The 20,790-nt window shown below is 35.6% G+C and overlaps 1 protein-coding gene across 2 annotated transcripts in view; it reads left to right on the top strand.

The window, feature by feature from the left end:
* Positions 1 to 19,655, top strand: part of Bruce (BIR repeat containing ubiquitin-conjugating enzyme) — a 101,952-nt gene extending 82,297 nt beyond the window's left edge. For both annotated transcript variants that reach the window (XM_087348367.1, XM_087348368.1), the window contains 16 exons: positions 157 to 390; positions 883 to 1,125; positions 1,545 to 1,760; positions 2,377 to 2,603; positions 3,719 to 3,935; positions 5,063 to 5,277; positions 6,313 to 6,501; positions 8,430 to 8,613; positions 10,279 to 10,477; positions 11,184 to 11,307; positions 13,378 to 13,519; positions 14,141 to 14,358; positions 15,308 to 15,547; positions 16,379 to 16,567; positions 16,696 to 16,830; positions 17,868 to 19,655. In XM_087348367.1, coding sequence (XP_087204493.1) covers positions 157 to 390; positions 883 to 1,125; positions 1,545 to 1,760; positions 2,377 to 2,603; positions 3,719 to 3,935; positions 5,063 to 5,277; positions 6,313 to 6,501; positions 8,430 to 8,613; positions 10,279 to 10,477; positions 11,184 to 11,307; positions 13,378 to 13,519; positions 14,141 to 14,358; positions 15,308 to 15,547; positions 16,379 to 16,567; positions 16,696 to 16,830; positions 17,868 to 18,164 — 3,269 coding nt within the window. In that variant the 3' untranslated portion in view covers positions 18,165 to 19,655. The remainder of the gene's footprint in view (positions 1 to 156; positions 391 to 882; positions 1,126 to 1,544; positions 1,761 to 2,376; positions 2,604 to 3,718; positions 3,936 to 5,062; positions 5,278 to 6,312; positions 6,502 to 8,429; positions 8,614 to 10,278; positions 10,478 to 11,183; positions 11,308 to 13,377; positions 13,520 to 14,140; positions 14,359 to 15,307; positions 15,548 to 16,378; positions 16,568 to 16,695; positions 16,831 to 17,867) is intronic.
* The last annotated feature ends 1,135 nt before the right edge of the window (positions 19,656 to 20,790 follow it).

Raw genomic sequence — 20,790 nt, 5'->3', positions numbered from 1 at the left:
TGTAAAGATGATTATTCTTAACTGTTTTCTTTAGAAAACACTATTTTTTGCTTCACGTGGAGAATTGATATTGTCTTGTTTATCTGCTTAAATTAGACTGGTGTATGGTAATTCTTACCATACTTTACTGTACTGCTTGTCATTTTCTAATTTCAGATGTCACATTTCTGCATGGAATTTCTGGCTTTACACGTCGCTTGGTGCTACAACTCCTTCTGGAGAATGAAAAGCTTTTCGTGTTTGTGAAAGCCAACTTCCCTCTTCAGCGCAGCAGTCTTGCTGTGACAATGAGTGCTCCATACCAACCTCGTTATGGTGTTGGCCACCAGCATCAACTTCTGTATCTAAGCACACAGGCAACCTGTGCTGACATACTAAAACATGTGTCAGGTTAGTAAAATCTGAACCCACGGCCTACACCAGGACTTGAATCCAAGGTGTCATATCACAGCAACCAAGTTTTATTTATAGTGTCTTATGTCTTCCAGAATATTGTTTTAGTTTTTATGTGATCATTTATGAACATTTTTTTAAATTTGTAAAGTGTCTTGTGAATTCAGATTTGCATGATAAAGGGTAGTTGTTAATCTGTATCCCAATAGATACTTGCTGTAAATGCACTTATCTTAATCTTGTTTTTCCTGAGCATTGAAATACGAACATTATTAACAAAAATAACTATAAATGTGTGATTATTCACTTGCGCAAGTTTGTTGCAATTTTAAGTGATATTTAAGCGAGTAAGAGATACACTAGCAGATTTTTTTCTGTGTTTTTGCCCGTGCATACGCATGAATTTGCATTTACTTTGCATCTTCACATGAGTTTGTGCTTGTGAAGGTTTGGTTTTAATTTGTATTTATTTTCTACTCTCCTCTTCAGCATCAGGAAATTTGCTTCCTTTGTTGGGAGACACGAAGGTCAGTGAAAACAACGTGGCAAGTCTTAGTGGCAGCAAGGAATCACGGAAGGAGTTATGGGAGATCGGACTAGGACTTGTCGATCAGTTGTCTGTGGCAGCAGGAGTAACAGCCAAGGACAAACGAGTCAAGGATGCAAAGAATGCTGCAGCTGCTGGCAGTCGATCACCTTTTGCTAAGAAGTCTCGTTCAAGTGGATTCACAGGTATAAAACATGTATGATGTTTCCATCCTCAGGTTAATGTAATGGGTAGCAGTTTTCTGGACTTAGCCTGATAGGCTGTTTCATATAAACGTGTGGTTTCAATGGGGAACAATGAAGGTATTGTGTAAAAGTCTCATGAAAATACCAATATTTTGTGGTATATGCAAGTATACCGTTGTCTCTTTGACAGAGTGGGCTGCAGTGGTTGTCTGATGAATTCCTGTTCATGTCTGTTTACCTTAAATAGCATTGCAAATTTGTATATAGATATTTAGAACTCCAAAGATCACTTTAGCATTTCTTATAACAGCAGACATAAACTTACTTCTATTGTATCCAACAAAAATTTGTAGCCGTCACTGGTAGCTGCAACAGCGTAGGGTGTAATGTTTAGGCATATCTCTTTTCTTTCTTTACAGATTCAACATCACCTACAGCATCATTTATGTCAGGATTGTCAGTTCCGCAGCAAACATTGCAGCACTCTATGTGCCCTGGTGTGTCATTGCCTGGTCAGATGACACTGTCTCAGCTTCTTGCATTAGCACAAGAGCAGGGAGAATCCCTCAGCACTCCCTGTATTGCCCTTACACTTACACAGCATGCCAAAACTACATCGAATAAAGAAACCAAAGGTATGTGAACATTTTATGAAAGTTCAGTTAAAAAACATTTGCTGCATTAAATTCCCGAACACGGCTTAACATGTTGGCATCAACCATTGTCACAGCTGCTTGAAGTCTTACCGTGGATCTTCGATAATCCTGGAAGGGACTGTGTAAACATCCTCCCTCAGGTGACCATGCAGGATAATATTTTCCAAATTGTGAGGTGCAAAGCTCAACATTCAATTCTCCATGTTGAGAATTTTGCCTTGGGCTTGCACATATGCATTTAAAATCAGAAGTCTATTCAAAGTAAAACCACATTGACAGAATAGGCCAAAAAATTTGTTCATCGAATCTGCTGGTGATTGTGTCATCACAGCTTCTATTCTTAAGTTTCATTGCCCAATCTTTATTAATTAGTACAAATTCTCCCATGGTCTTATCATCTGTGCATTTAAATAACTTAAGACCTGGTAATCTATGTGAATAAAGAAAAGTAGCTCTTCTCAGTGATGATCATGATAATGTTCTTATTTCACACAAGTGATGAAATTACGATTTTTTTAAGGATCTTTATCAACATTTTTAATAAATGAACTGTAGAAACAGATGTCGATTACAGAAAATATGTATTATCTTATAGGTGCTACTTCGAAAGATGAATGTGACGAGTTGCTGTCTTACCCCGGCCTACCCACGCCTCTGCAGGTGTTCACTCAGCAGGGGGGTTTGGCGCTGTTAGCACAACACCTACCATTGGTGTACCCTGAAACGCTCCGTTACTCTACTCCAGACAAAGTTTTAACTCCAGATGCACTTGATGCTGAGTGGGTCAAAGTTGATGCCAGTGATGACATCTATGAGGTTAATGTAAGTTTTATTATATACTTGGTTTCTAAGATTAAATGGAATTTATAACTAACCGTAATATATCAGTTACAAAATATGCTGCTTGAGGTTTTCCCCATTTTCATAGATCTCCTCTGTCCTACTGCAACTCCATAAATTAATTTATTCTGATATCAGTTAAGCTGTCTTCGTGGTTTAGTGCCATGCATCAACAAAATATGTAGCTTGCCGAAATGTTGGTTAATACCAAATATCTGATGCGACTCTCGCCCTGCCACAAAGACCTATGAACAAGAATATATAGCTTGTATTGTTTCTTCCTCTATTTCCCTGTTCTATTAAATTACTATGCATATTTCTACTGAACATGTTGTCTCAAGCCTTCTGAATTGTATTCAGATGGTGTCAAGTTTTAAATCCAGCTGGAACACGATTGAATTTTTTGTGGTTTTTCAAAGTTCCTCCGTTTTAAAAATGGGATGGTACAGGCCTTGGCCACTTCCTCCCCATTGCTTTAAATTCACTGAATGTAATTGTCATCTCATATTATTTGACACTAAGTAATTGGTACAGTTTTTTGCTGTAACGTGCTTCATCCATCTTACTTCAGCTATACAGTTCATAAATTTAAGTATGGTCATCCTCCTGACTTTTTAACTACAGTAAACTCCCAGTTTTGAATTTGCTGATCTCTTCATTAGGAGAACTTTGCAAATCATTTTCTTCTGGATCTGGAAGAAAATTCTTTCATGATCAAACCACCATTACTGGATTCATGGAAGACCACACCCAAAATATGCCATAATTGTTTTCCATAATGCTATTATATTGTTACTTCATCATCAAGAGCTCTGGGGTCAGCATGGTAGCATCATTTCATGGACACAATCACTCAGTCCCTATCTATCCCATAATCTTTAGCTAATTCTATTGCCGACTCAGTCAAATCTTTTTATTGGCTTTAAACTTTTGTCATTGTGCATTGGATAAAACTGTCAAATAACCAAAGGTTAGATAATTGGGACTCTACTGTTAACACATTTTGGGCTGCTTTATATTGAGCCATATTGTATTGCTGTTCCAAGTCAAGGAACCACATTTTGTTGTTTGTTGTCAAGTTTATTTTGTTTCTGTAGGACTTGGAAGATTCCCTTCCTGCAGGCAGTTCATCACCTGGTACGGGTGGGAACCGTTCAAACTCGTTACCACCTCCTTCAGTCCCTCCACATTCCCTTGCAGCATTTGGTTTATTCCTGCGCCTACCTGGATATGCTGAAGTTCTGCTCCGAGACAAGAAGAAAGCTCAGTGTCTGCTCAGGCTGGTGCTAGGTGTTACAGATGATGGAGAAGGGGGTATGTGTCAATGAGTGGCCTTCCTGCCCATAGTAAGATTGTAATTGAACACAACAGTTAAATTGGAGAAAAGCATCTGATGGTTTCTGCCACCTTACAGTTAGATTAGATACTGTGTATTCCCTATTAATATTTATTTGGGAATAAGGAATTTTGACACGAGGCATTGGTGAGACAGTGGGAACATTAAATGAGTAAAGTCTTAAGTAGAACACTGAATGGGAATTTCTCATTAATGTTAATGAGTACTATTATAAATTTTTATATGAAAGTAATTATATTAGTTATCTTCTTTATTTTAGAATTATTAGATCCAAGATTTATGTAGAACCTCATTTAAAGAATAGTTGAAAGTTAGTTTACAGGTTCAAACATGTAGCGTTAACCTATCCAAGGCTCCCAAATGAATTGCAAGACGTTGCGGAGACAGCACAGAGGATCATATCATAATGTGTTGGACATTGTGCTCTCTTGGAAGTTGGAGATGATCCCAGGCTTAGGAGGCCATCAACAGCAACAGAAGACACACCTGTGATTACTATCAAGACTATGACATTTCATGGGCCTCGGTTTTCAGAATTCTAACCTCACATGCCTCTAGGTGGTGTTCTCATGCAGCATGACAGCATGCTGACGACAGTCTGATCTTGTGGGAAAGTATGAGTAGGAAGAGCTCCTTCACCTTTGTCACACGGTCCTGACTTGAGTCCACCAGACTGATTTTTTTCCAAATTGGAATAATCGCTGTATGTCAGACATTCTGGGAGCCTTGGAATTTCTGCAAAACTGATCAGACAATTTCAAGTATTTTTTTGGGTAAATGTCCACGTACAGACTTCAGTAAGCGGGTCTACTTTTATCTTTAGACAGTGTTGCTCCTTGGGGGGGGGGGGGATTTACATAATTCTGTCCAGCATGTAGAATGATATACCTAAACACACAGGAGAATCTTATTTGAATCACTTCCTTTGTTAATGTTTTCATCCTTCCAGGTAAAAGCTAAAAGAATACCTTGAAATTGACCTTGAAGTTTTTAATACTATATAATCTTTCCATTTGATACGGCCCTGTTAAATAATATGGAATAAAGTAAGATAAGTAATTCTGGATTCTTTTTTTATCCTTAGGTGACATCTTCAGCTCTCCAGTTGCTGGGTCTCTACACACATTGCCATTCCAAGTCTTGCGTCAACTTTTTGACTCTACGCCACTCACGACTGATGATGGGGTTTTGTTGCGTCGAACTACCATTGATATCGGTGCAGTACATCTCCTGTTGGGTTGCCTCTCTGTTTTTACACATCAATCACAAGACATAAATCTTCCAGGAGTTCAGCATGAGGTTGGTATAAAGTAGCAGAATTTAAAAATGAATGATTTTCTGAAGGGAGTTGCTTATGATTGCAGTTGTATAGACTGGTATCTGAAGATAATAATTGTTTGCTTGTACAATTTTGGATAATTTTCTGTGCAACAAATTTTAAGAATTACAGTGAAATGTGATAACACTCTCCTGTAGAAATTTGTTATAATGATAATTTATGGAAAGGCGTAACAGGTCTTATACAGTGAGCTCTTATTGTTGGTAACAAAAATAGGACATGATGTGAATTAATAAGTTACTTGGAAACTTATTTAGTAATCTCACCATAAAATGCATTTTTACCGTTTCCAAGCAATCCAGTTTTTAAATAATATTCTACATGAAAAATATTTTGTGCATCACTAACACTAAGCTCTCAGTTTGTTACCCAAGGTTTCAAATGGAATCCCGTTTAGTTTCAGTCCTTCGGAACACTTTTATTGAGCTTTGTGTTAATGTCCATCTGACTGTCACTGACCCTCCCATCATACTTTCTAACTTCCTGTCGTCTGTACAACATGGCAAGTGTGCAAATGTCTTTAAGTGGAAATAATTGTAGCGGTATTCAGTGTAAGATTTTAAAATTTTGAACCATGATAGGCATTTGAAGTTTTAAAACTTTCATTAACCATTTTAAAAATTGGATTCTTCCTACATAGCTAACACTTTTATGTCAGAATTTTGCAGTGTAATACAAAACTTTAAACTAGTAATGAAATATATAGCCAAAATATTGCAAACTCTACCACTGTAATTGAGAATTTAGGCTTCTGTGATGTGCAAAAGTTGAGAAACAGCAAGTGTGTTTAATGCTTGTTTAATTACACTTGTTTTTTGTTTTTTTTATTCATTAGAATGATTTTGCCATCTTCAATAGTGTGTTGACTTCTTTTGTTGGATGTAATGTATTTTTAATCACTGTAGATTGAAATGAGGCACATGCTAGGAATCTGTATGGAGTGTGAAGTCGGTATCCTGTGATATTAAATACTACATGGTAAACTTCATTTTCAGTTGGTCATTGCTGCCACAAAAGCCACTGCTATATGCCAGGACAGTCGAGGAAAATCTGATGACAAATCACATTTATATTGGGCTAAAGGAACTGGTTTTGGCACTGGAAGTACTGTACAGTCATGGAATGTGGAACAAGCATTGTTACGTCAACGTAGTGAAGAAGAGCATGTCACAGTATTGCTGCAGGTAAAACTTATTCATAGTCACTTGTGAACTACCAAACTTGCAATATTGGGGATATCTCCGATTCATCTGCAAACTGTGCATTTGAAAACTCCTTCGTGCTGTACAGTGTTTAAAGCCGAAATTAGCAGAGTTCAGGCTTGGGTTTCTTGAAGATTCCATTTTGCAAAGTGTAAACAATTGCCTCGATTTAAACAAATTTACACCCCACTGGAATTTACAGTACAGTTGTTTTTGGTCCATTAATGTGATTGATGAACAGTGTTTTATTGTGTAATGAGATTTTGTGCATGAATAGCTTATGCAGTATTTGAGTTATCAAAATAATTGCTGATTCTGTATATTTTTGATTTGCAAGCCTGTTCTTTTAAAATTTAGTATTCGATAATCCACAGCAAAACTGGAGCTGAATCAGAAAATTTCAATTTGCCATTTCCCTTTGTAAGTGACATAACTTGCATTGCACTTTGAAACATAAAGTAAGGAGAGTACGCAGGCTGACTGTTGAAGTATATAGAACCCTCTCCATATTTCCATTAAATAAATCAACCATACTGATATCCTTCTCAAATAACAAGACAAGTATCAACTGAAATCCACAGTGTAATTAATATAAGGTTGTTAAACAGCAAATTTGTTTCATCTCTGATCGAGTCCATGCTGAGACAAATGAGGTCTATGGTTGAAGATCAACGATTCTGGATATTTTATTTAAGATGTCAGGTCTTTCAAGAGTTAACATACTAATTAATGTTATGTTTAAGTAATTGACATACTTTACAAAATAAAATTGCTTCCGAAGTATATATTTTTTGCAAGTAAAATTGTCTTCGGTCAAATTCGACGAAATCCTCATATCAGAATGCCATCGAATGACGAATCACCTAAAAATAGAGGAAATACATTCTTCCCTTATACTCTTAGCCTTTCCGATGCTGCTTAGATAATACAGTGATAATACGAATGATAATACGTATAATTACTTTTTGCTTATTAGCAAAAGGTTACTGGACTGCATATGCTTTACAGACAAATAACAACTACGTATTGTCTCTTGAATATCACAGTCTATTTCCAGTTGCTGTTTGCATGAGTTCCACACAGAAATTTTGAAACATATAATTTAATAATGTGCAACTGCAGAGTTTAAATGAGTATTTGTGCGAATACAACACATACGTTACAATAAAACATGTGACATCAAGACTTGAACTTGCAAATGTGTTGTTTGCGTCAATGCTAACCTCCTACCACACCGACTTGTCTACCAGCAAATGTGGAAGGCCAAGCAAATTATTGTTTTTACCTCAATTTTGCCATGAGATGTGGTCACGCGTTGGTATCTTTGCATAATTGACATCTGTCATAAATAATCCTAATTGATGGAAGGTACGGAAAAATCACATATGGACAGATACAAGGAGTACAGATAAATAGGATTACATATAGACAGAACAAAGAGTTTATGAATGGTGGCCTGTTCGCTGTTGAAAACAGTGTTGAAGAAAATATTTGAGCATATGAGAGATGTAATTGGAGAATGTATTGAGGTTATTAAGTAATTTGGAACTTGTGATTTATACAGCTTATTGTTTGGGTAGTGCATGTAGGAGGCATTGTAAATGTATATAGTATTTTGGGGAAGTAGCTGAAAAGTTGACATTTTGGAAGACCAAAGAAATAAAGAGATTTACGTTAACTGAATCATAGGAAAATAGGATGTGAGGATGATAAATGTATGGAACCAGTTCAGAACATGTCCAAATGCATGTTTTTGTGATTCACTGTTAAACTTAGGTTCTTTTATGAGAGAATTAATGAAACAGTGAATACTAGCCTTAATATATGATGTTGTAAAGGTCATAGTTATTGTATTTTTATAACGATAGGTCATTTGGAAATTCACAAGCACCTGTCTTGTTCTTTGTCAGGTTTTGTCAAGTTATATTAACCCTGGCGGTGCAATCCCTCCAAACTTCTTCACGGTAGAAGATGAAGACGAAAGTGAGAGTGAGAGTGGACCAGAACAACCGCAGTTGCCCATGTTATTCCATGACCTCTTGCAGCAGTCCTGTCTTTTGCCGGCAGTGTCTTCATACCTTCGAAATGATTCTGGTAAGATCATAATAGAAACTTAAATTCTGAGGCATATTTGTATTGTGCAGGGGGATATTTGGTAATTATTGTAAGTAAAAGTAAAAGTTTGTCCCACTATACGCCATGTAGGCGTTTTTTTTTTGGGGGGGGGGGGGTGAGTGGAGGTATAGCTCCTCTCTTCCTTGACCTCGGCACTAGATGGGGGTGAGTGGTCAGCATCACGCCCCGGCCGGCTTTACCCCCGGGAAAGAACCCCGGTACCCATTGTAGAGGAGGCTGGGTGGGCCCCAGAGCCGGTCTGGACGCAGAGGCTAGAAGAAAAATCCTCTGCCCCCGTCGGGGATCGAACCCCGGCCGTCCAGCTCGTAGCTAGTCACTATACTGACTGAGCTATCCCGGCTCATAATTATTGTAAGTACTGACTGAGATATCCCAGCTGACTGACTGGACTGAAAGACGAGTTCGTTTGTGATAGAGCAGGATTTTTCTCTTTGACACAACATCCAGACCATCTCTTTGGCCCATCCAACATCCTATCCAGTGGGTACCAGGTTTCTTTGCTCAGGTTTAAAGCAGCCAAGGCATGAAGGTGATCATACACCTCTATGTAATGCTGAGATTAAGAATTAAGCCCCAGGCATAAGTATTTTACCTTGTTCGAAATCCATTTTTGTACATAATTTATATTCATACTGATTTTCATTCCTCAGACAACCAGCTTGCAGCCAATGAATCTCAATTACAGCAGTTTAACAATATTACATTTTTGAAGAGCGACTTCCACTTTACTCGTTCCGTGACATAATCTACAGTCTGACAATATACATTACGGTTAACTTTATGTTATTACAACTTCACTGTTAGAAGGTGCAGTTCAGATCGAGTAGTTTTGCTAACATTCTCTTGAAACCATTGAAGTGTAGGTGTTTTAAACTAACTTGACTTTTTGATCTTATTGTGTGATCATGTAAGGTGAAACATGTAGTAGCAAAAATAAGAATAATTGTGAAGGTTGTGTAGACAGTCCAATTAATAATTCTTATGTATGTGTTTTAAAGTCTGTCGGTAGATCCCATGTTATGTACTGAAAAGTACCATATGCTTATCTTGCCATATAATGTCATGAAAGCAGGCTAAGAAGAACGGGTACTTTATTGTGGACTGATGTTAGTTATATGGTCAGGATAATGTTTACGATAATGCTGTAAACAACACTGTAATTATGTTACATAAGAAAGCATTTATGAAAATGCATTTATAATATTGTTAATTATATATTAAATCTTGTCTGTCTAATCACAATAATTGTTATTAAATATTAAAATATTACAATAATTAACATTTAAAATATTAAATGGTGTTCTTTATCGAAATATTCGATTTACATTAGACCATCATTTTTCATGTTTCACGACATGTTTCAGTTCCTAAAAGAACCATCCTCAGGTGTATAAAATTATATAAAGCTTCAAAACGATAAATAATTCAAATACAATTTTCATACATTATGCTAGCGTACATTTTTATCAGATTTTTACCAGATATCAAACGATGTTCTTTTTCAGATTTTTTATTCCATTTTTAATATCTTATGAATATTGTTAATGTTTGATGAAATTTCTTAATGTTTTTATGCGTAGTAACCTTGTAGGAAAATTGTTGGTTGTTACCATATGATTGCAGTTCTTGATATGGCAAGGCATATACCATTATATCGTGCTGTGCTACAACTACTTCGGGCAATGGCACTTAGTCCGCAACTTGTGTCACTCTTGCTGCCTCAGGACAGAAGACAGAAGTCATCTCACGGAGATGAACTGTCAGTAGTTTGTCTACTCACAAAGATGAAGAACTGTGTTGATACTTACGCTTCACGCCTTAAGTAAGTAAACATGACTTCACTGTTTTTTAATATATTTATTTATGTAGACAGGTATATGTAATGGATATTAAATTTAAGTGAACAAATGTTCTTTAACATTTTAAATAAATGCTGCAGTACTGAGTGATAGTTAACACACTTCCTCGTGGTTCACAGAAAAAAGAAATTCACTGGCCTACCAACAAGTTGAAAATATATACACCAGATTATTTTAAATCTAAAGGTGGCGACTGACTTGTAACATTTGCCTGTAATGTAACGTGTTACAAATCGAGCATTACACAAGTGAAGACAGCGAACGGAGCCGCTCACGCTCGCGGGCGCTCCATCGTGTTGTCGGTTTTTTCGCGAATCCCTTTGAGTGTTACATTACAAGTCAGTCAGTCAGTCGAGCGGCGTCATAACGAGCATTCACGAGTTCTTTAGATAAGAGTAGCGTATTAAATGAAACAAAGATAACACAACCTCCACGTCCGACATATTGAATGAAATGAATGGAGCACACATGAGCACGGTCGAGCCGAGCGTTCAAAACGAGCATTCGATACACCTCACCAGTTGTGGTGTAATGTAACATGCTCGCCGCGAATGTTACATTACGAGTAAATGTTACAAGTCAGTCGCCACCTTAAGAGTTATATCTGCCTCTATTTGTGCTTGATGCGTATTATATCACGTTTGCAATTGTGAACCATCTTCTTTTCAGAATCAACAAATCAAAAGGCAATGGAAAATCAAGATTACCATCAAAATATCAGGATGAAATAGAGCAAGATGAGGGTTTGGCACTCCTTATTCCTGACATTCAGGAAACTGCCAATCTTGTACAGGTAGGCAGAACTTGTGGGGTGTGAAATATTCAGAAAAATTGTATAGAATTAATCAGAAGCTAATTAAATTATTTCATTTCTTAGTGAATGCAACTTTGGGACAGGTTGCATCTTAGCAATCCGATTTAGTATGGGGAATAACAGGTTTGTCTGTGACTTCTGTTTAACTGTGGAATGCAAGGGTTGAAAGTGGAAACCACATTACAGTGAGTGAAGGATCAACTTCTCCAAATATAAAACTGAATAATGCGAAGTCCTTATCTCTCCAATTGGATTGTTTGATTTTGTGCTTTTTGCATTCAACCGATTGGTTTCAGGAAGTCTGAAAGGAAACTACTTAATATCCACATCAAACGTAGCTTGTATTTATGTTCCCACCAGTCACCACCTTAATTTGTAACTCTGTAGAATTAGAGGTGGCGAGTGTGGGAAAATTAATCATTAAGAAGGTCATAACAGAGTTGCTATATTGTAGCTCTCATGTATGCCCATCTTTTACAGATGTTAAGCAATTAACACTACACAAGTGATTTATTTTTGTTAGAGGACTATTCTTTTTGTAAAAATAAATTTTATTATGGAACCCTGCATAAAACTATTAAAAATGACTAAAACTATAATATAAGTTACAAAGATGGAATTTTACCTTCTAGATGGTCCATTTATAGATGAATGAAAGCTGTGATAACATGATGCATTGTTTTTAATGTAAATATTCACTTTAAAAAGTAACATATGTCACTCCACTCACTACTTGCTGAAATTGATACCTTTCCCACATATCTGTCATTGCTTTCTTTCAGGTGATCCAAATTATTTTGGGCAAATACCCTGATTTTAAAAAAGTTCATGAGGAAATTATTCTGTATATGTTACAGTTCCCAACATGTAGATTATACAGTAACAAACAAGTTGGAAAATGTATGCATACTGAATCTGTTTTTGAACATTTCTGTGTTGTTTGTAGATTTTCAATTCTTAAATGATAGTGTTTGATGTTCTGTTATAAATAGTGTAATCTAGGCGGGGTGGTCGATCTGGTACCTCAGATACAAAATTTGATCAAATTGAGTCCAATGGCTCTCAAGTTGCAAGATGGCACAGAAGAAAGATCACTTTTGTTTAATTATCTAACAACTACCAAACACATAGAAAAGTCTATTGATGTGTGTTATATTTATTTATCTCAGCTCCTTTTGTTCAGAAAAATTTTCACTCCATTAAATATTAGCGAATTATGCTCGAGATGCATGCAGAAATTCATGTAAGTCGTCACGTAAAGTGTCTTTTATTGTAGTCTGATTTTAACCAAAATTGGAATGTACTGGCAAATTCTAATAGAAACTCCACAGTATAAAATTTCTTGAGGTCTTGAATTATTACTTTCAGACAGGCAACATGGCATAGCTAATTGACGCACCTTCATTGCAAATGTGCCTATAAAGGTACATTTCATCGTATCATATATATCAGTACTGCTCCTCAATCTTATAGATATTTACTTAATTAGAAGCTTTTGACTGGTACAGTTCGTACATATGTCTGTGCATAAAAATTGCTGTTTGCTGCATATTTTATTTAACAACATTGTAAGTAGCTCAGATTATATAGCATCAAAGATGATCTAACTAGTTATTAGATAGGTTCTGAAAGACAGATCATGACCAGTTTTGATGTAAAGAATAAGGAAACTGAGAAACAGCTGCATACATGCCATGACATAAGTGGGGCAAGGGCTCTCCTCCACAGCAACTACAGAAGCATGCACTGTGAATTAATCAAAGTCAGATCATGTCAGGGCTCCCTAACCACCTCACTTGATTTACTGGTACGAAAAGGGTTAAATATTGATTAGGGATGAGTTATAGAAAGTATTGAAAAAAATATTTGTAGATATGATGTACGTTTGTAGTTTGATGAATCGTTTCAAAGAAGCGCGATTAATATAACATTAGAAGAATATAAAATGCATGTAGGTTTTAATTGGCTGTACATCTTTCTACTTATTTCTGTAATTAAATTCTTTTAACATCCCACGTGGTGTTTTGTATTCCTTTGTTTCATTTACAGGTTGCTACTGATCGTCTTGTACTAGAAGATGATGTTGAAGCACCAACAGGGAAAGACAGTTTAGTGTCAGGCAACTTAGAATTTCCAATGCAGAGATCGGTTGAAGAGAGGTACTTAGAAGTCATGAAGCAGTTACAGTTTGGTACGTATACTTGTCATTATATTTATGGATAGTAAAACGCATTTGATGGCAAGCAGAAAATTACTTAATTATTGTGTGTTACAAATGAATGCTTGTATTATCTGTTAGAACTTAACAAGTTTCACAAAAAATTATGTTTTTGATTGAATTAAGTCAACATTCCTAAACCCCTGCAAATTTACAAGTTATATAATACGTGAAGATATCCGTCTTCTGGGTTATTGCGCTGTGTAGTCTGGTCGATGTTAACCAATAATACGTTTTTAACATTTCTTTGTTCCTTGTAAATTAGTGCCTCATTAGTTCTCCTTAAACTCTTTTTTGTTGAGTTCATAGTACGATATATATAATTATTAACATTTCATTATTTACTGTTCATATACATTATATTTTGTTAATTTTATTGTAATTGTTACGTAATCTGTAACAGTTGATATTGTTTCTCTAACCCGGTAGCAACTGAAAGTCTAAAAAAAGTTGCTATTTCAAGTCTGTTGTTGTTCGTCTCATACAGTAACAGTACATCATGCAGAGTAATCATCTTTCCAGACGTGCAAGTATTATATGTGTATAATCAAGCACAGTAACAATTTTATGGAGCATTTATATTTTTGTTTCTAGATACATACGAGATGATAACCGAGTGCAGTGAAGGCGGATACCAGTTTGTCGTTTCGTATCACTTTGAGTCAAATATGCGTGCAGCAGGCGAAAGAAGCCACCCATCAAGAGTGAAAAGACTGGCACAAGAAACAGTTACACTGTCGACCTCTCTTCCACTATCCTATAGCAGTTCCGTGTTTGTTCGCTGTGATACTGATCGTCTTGATATCATGAAGGTATGACAGTTTTCCCTCATTATCAAAAAGATAAGTCCAGTTCTGATTATGTCATACATTTAAAGATAGCGAGTATATAATAATTCCAATATTAGTATTGCTGACGTTTGAGCCTCTGGAAATGCTATTTGCATCAACATTTCTTCCAGCACTGTAGTAATAGATATCCTGCTATGACTCACTGTGCATCTCCACTACACATGAACTGTGCGAGGATGAACTACGTCATTGCTTGAGTGAATGGAGCAGGAGTAAATTGCATTCTGAAAAAAATTTCCTCTTTCAAACAGTGGTTTTGTCACATGAACGTGTACTGTACTGATAAGTTATAGTGGAAGCTTGTGATTCTCCTTAATTTGGTTTTCATTTTCTTCTCATAAGTGGGTGGTGTTTGCATAAATTCGGTTTTGAATAGGAAAAGTTGTCTGATGCACATCCTCCAAAAATAGGCAAAATATTACACAGTGCCCAGATATTTCTTGATAATGTTCTGAATTTTATTAGGTTGGGGCTAAAGTTCGCTGTTACCTCCTGAAAATTTTAAATGAGAACTGTATGACACATCGCCATATAAGAAAATTTAGCCGTTACAAGAAGTGCATGTGGTCATCCACTTAAAAACAAAACTGAATATTAGTAATTACTTTAGTTTGATGTTGCACAGGCTGTGATACTCAAAAGAATCAAGAAATGCATGCAGATCTGTAGTGGGGAAGGCCACTTGAAAAGTGACAACCTAAGTAGATGGAGGATAATATTAAAATATATCTTAAGAAAATATAGTTATGGTAATGTGGATTTGATTAAATTTGATCATACTTGAACTTGCATTTCTTGGCATTTAGAATCTTAAGGTTGTGATGGCATAATACAGTGTTTGATTAAAATATTGGTGTTCATGGCTCCAAATCAGTCTGTACGTGTCATTAATGTAATTTTGTTTACTTAGGTATTGATAACTGGGCCTGCTGAAACACCGTATGCCAATGGTTGCTTTGAATTTGATGTGTATTTCCCATCTGACTACCCCAATTCTCCAATGCTCATCAACTTGGAGACGACTGGTCATCACACTATCAGGTTCAATCCAAACCTCTATAATGATGGCAAAGTGTGCTTAAGTGTGCTTAATACATGGCATGGACGACCAGAAGAAAAATGGAATGCTCAGACTTCAAGTTTCTTGCAGGTATTTAAACCAAGAATTATGAATTATTCCAAATAAAATTATTAGCTAACAGATTAAGCTTATTCCTCCTTCTCACTGTTGTCTTAATGGCAAATTAATTTTATTATTAAAACTTTTACACATTACAAAAAATTTATTTACAAATTTGTCATTAACTAGTTAATTACTAGGAAGGAAATGCGCATAGCTGCTATATTTTTGATTATGAAGAGATGATTTTTTATGCAGTAGAATCCCAAATATCTGACCTTCAGTTATCCGACTTGCCATGTCAGATTGCTCCATTTTATAGACGGTCAACTCAGCACTTAGCAGAATGAATGATACTCCCCCAACATGCACCTTTTACATTTTATGTAACCCTGCTGCAAAGAAAAGGAAGGAGGCTCGGAAACAATACCCATTACTGAATTCTTTTAAAAAAATAACTTCTTTCATTTACAGAATTACATTATGTTAAATTCTGTTTTTGTTTGTGAAATTTTATTTGATGCTGTATTGTATTTTCTTAATTTTTCATAATTTAGTAATGTCGTAAAGTGATTATAAATTGAGTTTATATTTATCCTCATCTTTATCATTTCTCATATCATACAACATTTTTGATTATCTGACTGTCCTTCGGTCCTGTTAGGTCAGATAATTTGGACTGTACTGTACATGCTAATTCAGCAGTCATGTGGTCAAATTACAAAATCAGTATGAAGAAAGTGGGTTTCATTGCAAACACGTACAAGTAAGGAAAGTAAATATCAGTCAGCTGCAAAATGCCTGAAATTTGCAAGGTTGTTGCCCTGCAAAATAGACATTTTCGCTCTTTTTCCCTTGTAGGTTCTGGTGTCTATACAGTCCCTCATCTTAGTTCCGGAGCCATACTTCAATGAACCAGGTTATGAGCGATCTAGGGGAACGCCTTCTGGCAACCAGAGTTCACGAGAATACAACTCCAATATTTGTCAGGCTACCGTTAAGTGGGCTATGCTGGAGCAAGTTCGTAATCCATGCCCATGTTTTAGGGAGGTAAGTATGGCAGTAGGACTGAATATTTAAAATCATCCACATTCTGATCTTTTTTTCATTATAAAAATCTGATTTGTTATATGCCTGTAACTTAGGTAATTGTGGGTAATATAACTATGTTTTTACAGGTCATTCACACACATTTCTGGATGAAGCGTCAAGAAATTGTAAATCAGATTGAGGGCTGGATTTCAGACATGGAAACACAGTGTGGAGACAGACGTACTGGAAGAGCCATTTCTTTGAATGCATTGGCTCTCAAGGTAATGTTTGTATTATTGTTTTACGTCTTTCTGTAGCCGCTAATATTGCTCTTCAGATCAAATCACTGTCACATACATCTGTTTACATTCATATATATTTTTATTTAATTGGCATAAATTTTTAACATTTAAAAGGAAGAGGAATGTGTAATTTGGTTTTACATATATCTGAATAAATTCACTAATTAAGCAACAAATCTCAGCAGGAAAACTATAAACAGAAAGTATATACTACATATAAATTTTCTCTGTGTTCGATTTAATGTTTATAATCAAATAAACTTGTATAAAGTGCCATTTAATGATTGATGATGATACTATAAGATATTGTAGGTGCGTCATATTGTGATTTATTTAAATAGTATTAAAAATATATTAAAATTGGCCGTCAATCACAATATAAGATAATTAAAAGATTAAAATATCATTTTTTCGTTCCTTATCGAGTACTCGATTTACATATGGAACATTTACGACATGTTTCGGCTATCATAGAGCCGTCATCAGGTGTTATGTTATAAACTTTTTAACTGAATTACTGATTTTTAATGCTTTTTAGTTTTCATTCTTATCATTTCCTCGTCCTTCATATTGTATCTTCATCCGTTGTTGTGTCACATGTCACTAATATAATTGCATGTCGTAGTGATGCCAATGTTGTGTATATTGGACTGAGAAGTAATATCGCAGCAGTATTAGGAGAGATTGGAGGTATACTGTATCGGATCGTGGCTGGTTACCGACGAGAAAATGATAAGAAAAATGAAAACTAAAAAGCATTAAAAATCAGTAATTCAGTTAAAAAGTTTATAACATAACACCTGATGACGGCTCTATGATAGCCGAAACATGTCGTAAATGTTCCATATGTAAATCGAGTACTCGATAAGGAACGAAAAAATGATATTTTAATCTTTTAATTATCTTATATTGTGATTGACGGCCAATTTTAATATATTTTTAATACTATTTATGATACTATAGTTCTGGGGTTTATTTCAGAATGAGATAGAGAACATAATTGGTATTCTTTTCAGCGGCACTTTCGTCAATTGAGGGAAGAGCTTGGCAAGCTGAAGACTCCGGAAGGTCTCGATGACCTTGCAGACCCAGCATTTCAGCTCGCTTCTTCTCCACCCGCATCCGCTGTTCAGAGTGCTCTGGACTCAAAAGACACGTCACCAGTTGTCGGTAGCTCTAGTCAAGGGTTTGCACCTTTAGGTCCTGCGGGTGGACTTACCAACAGTCAGAAACATTCTGCAGAAGAGAATGTCCATCATGACATTGACACTGATATAGAGATGGAGAAAATGGTATCTAAAGTATGTGAGTGAAGAGAAAAGTTACTATGCTTGCTACATTTTAGGTGTCTGTTCATCACCCCGAGAACTCCATATGCTACTGAAGCTTGTTAAGAGTGACAAGATGACATCAGAGTTAGTCATCGTTAACACTACTTCTATAAATGACCTTGACTCTTAGAACGTGAATATTTACAAGTTGAGGAAGAACGAGGCCAAATTAATGACTGAGGAATCTTATGCATCATTTGGGGCTTACATAACAACCCACAAATCTGATTATGAACTTGTAGCATCATTGGGCTTATGTTTTCCAGGTTTTTGTTTGGAATTGAAGAACATTTACATTGTATCAGAGATGTCACGTATTAATAATGTGGCAGTAAAAATTCTTGTTGCTAATACATTTCTGAATCTAATTATTTATTATGTATTATTAATTGTTCCCCAGAGACATTAGTTGGCAGCATTGAATTTTAATTTCTGAAGTGTATGACAACCAACATTGTGCATTGTTCCAAAGAAGCATTGATTTTCCTGCATGTTGAGTTTTCTTTAAATGATGGCAGGAATTAGAAGTGACACTAGAACCACTGATTTAACAGAATTATTCATTAAATATTTTGTACTGTGATTCTTTTCCTACAAGTCAATTCATTATGAATTACAAAGAATAATTTACAGTTTTACTTTGCATTAGTTAACAGAATATAACAGTAATTCTTCTTATAAGCAATATTTTGATTCTGATATAATGGTATTATATCCTTGAACTAAACAGGTCAACCGTAAAAGCAAAATAAGTGTAAGTACTGACACTGAAGGTAATATGTGTATAATTTCATATTATGAACACCTTGTTTATACCCATTTCTCTCTTACAAGCTTGGAGCTGAGTACTACTTTTGTACAGGATTTTTTATGAGCTGCATTCTTGAGTTCTGTATGTAACTTAGAAACTGCATGACGTATATGGACATTTTGTTCAGTTACATGTTACTTAGTATGTTTAAGAACGAAGGCTCCAGTGTAGTTATAATCATTTCTATATCTTTAACTTCAGAATTAACAATCCAGTCTTGCTGATACTAAGAAATAATGACAGTTGTTCAGTGACTGCGCCACCTATTTTGGACATGCCATAATTTTATAATGTGCATAGTTCTTATCTAAGAGTGATGATAACCTACTTCGCATGTGATATACGGGTCACCAGTTACAGAATGTGTGATACCTTTTGCCAATGTGAGGTTGTGGAATATTATCTGTTGTTAGAGAAGACACTTGGTTTGATAGTGTCTTGTGTGTTTACACGTTGACATAGTGGCTAAAATTGTGAATATTGTGTAAAATGTGTCTTTAGAAGAATTTAGTGTGTTTGTGTGATGATCAGAGTGTTTTTGAGAGTGACTGGGAAAGAAAGCGCCTGTTATGGAGAGGGACATGTGGTTATCATTAAGTAAATATGGAATAATTAGTTGTGTGAGAGCGCATTGCATAAAGGAATAAACAAAAATATTTTAATTGTTTACAAACTTGTGACCAGAGTCAGGGGATTTTAGCAAGTATTTATTTCTACAACTAATGCAGAACATTTTCCTTTTGAAAATTCTGATCGTTTTTGTAAAGATTCTAAAAGGGTTTATACTGTATACTGTTTTATAAATATAAGCAGTTTTGAAGATGGATGCAAGTTAAGTTGCAGAGAGTATGTAGTCCCATTGAACTCTGGGATTTAATAACACACAAGAAAAAATACATAACAAAATACTTTGTATTTCCGATGTTTAACCTATTTAAGTCCAGCTTATGCTTTCACCCAAGTCCCTTTGAAGCTCTTTTCTTATGTGAATAAATGAAACAAGGTGGAAGGACAAGTAATATACAGTATAATAGCATCAGGATTTTTAAAAAAATATGTTACGTGAGAAAAATATTATGATTGTAATTTGGAATCAATAATAGATGGTAAAATTTCCTGGCTCTCAGTACATCATCAAGAGTTCCACCTTCCCAAGTGTGGCATAAAATGTGCAGTTTTAGATATCCTTTATGTCCTATATTAGCATATGTTATATTATTATTTTATATATTACATTGGCCTGTCATTTTCCTTATATGCGTTATTTATGAGTCCTTTCCTCGTAATATTTATCTCACCAGATATTTTCCTATTCCTTTCAGTATATGATATTTGGAAAAGAAACGTTTAATTTGAATAGGTATAAATGCTTGCTAAATTACAGGACATAGTCAGTTTCCCCAGGAGTACATGAAACTGGTCTCTCACACCTAATGTCAGTGATGATTGTGTGGTGCTCACTAATTAGTAAGTACAGTATTAAAGATTGGTGTTCCTTCCCGTCCTACTGAAACATTCAGCATGTGATCTTTGTGCATCTGTAGTACAGACCTGTCCATCCAGTCTGTGGCAGGCAACAAATACCAAATTTATGTTCTGTTTCTGAAAGCACTTCAGGTGTTATACACTTCAGTTACAATACAGCAGTTAACAAAACCACTTCCATCCCAGCTTTTTTTTTTTTTTTGTGTTTGTTAGTTAATTTATCCGTGATATTAATATTCTGTGTAAGATTTGAGATTTTCACAGCGGTGAGTATGAAGATTTCTGTCTTCTGGGTTGTTGCGCTGTGTACCA

The sequence above is a fragment of the Zootermopsis nevadensis genome, unplaced genomic scaffold, assembly GCF_977971745.1.
Source record: "Zootermopsis nevadensis isolate Lab colony 2312 unplaced genomic scaffold, Znev_1.0 Znev_ptg000013l, whole genome shotgun sequence".
NCBI classification, from domain to species: domain Eukaryota; kingdom Metazoa; phylum Arthropoda; class Insecta; order Blattodea; family Termopsidae; genus Zootermopsis; species Zootermopsis nevadensis.
The sequence above is the reverse complement of the archived record's forward strand: the minus strand, read 5'-3'. Positions and strand labels throughout refer to the sequence as shown.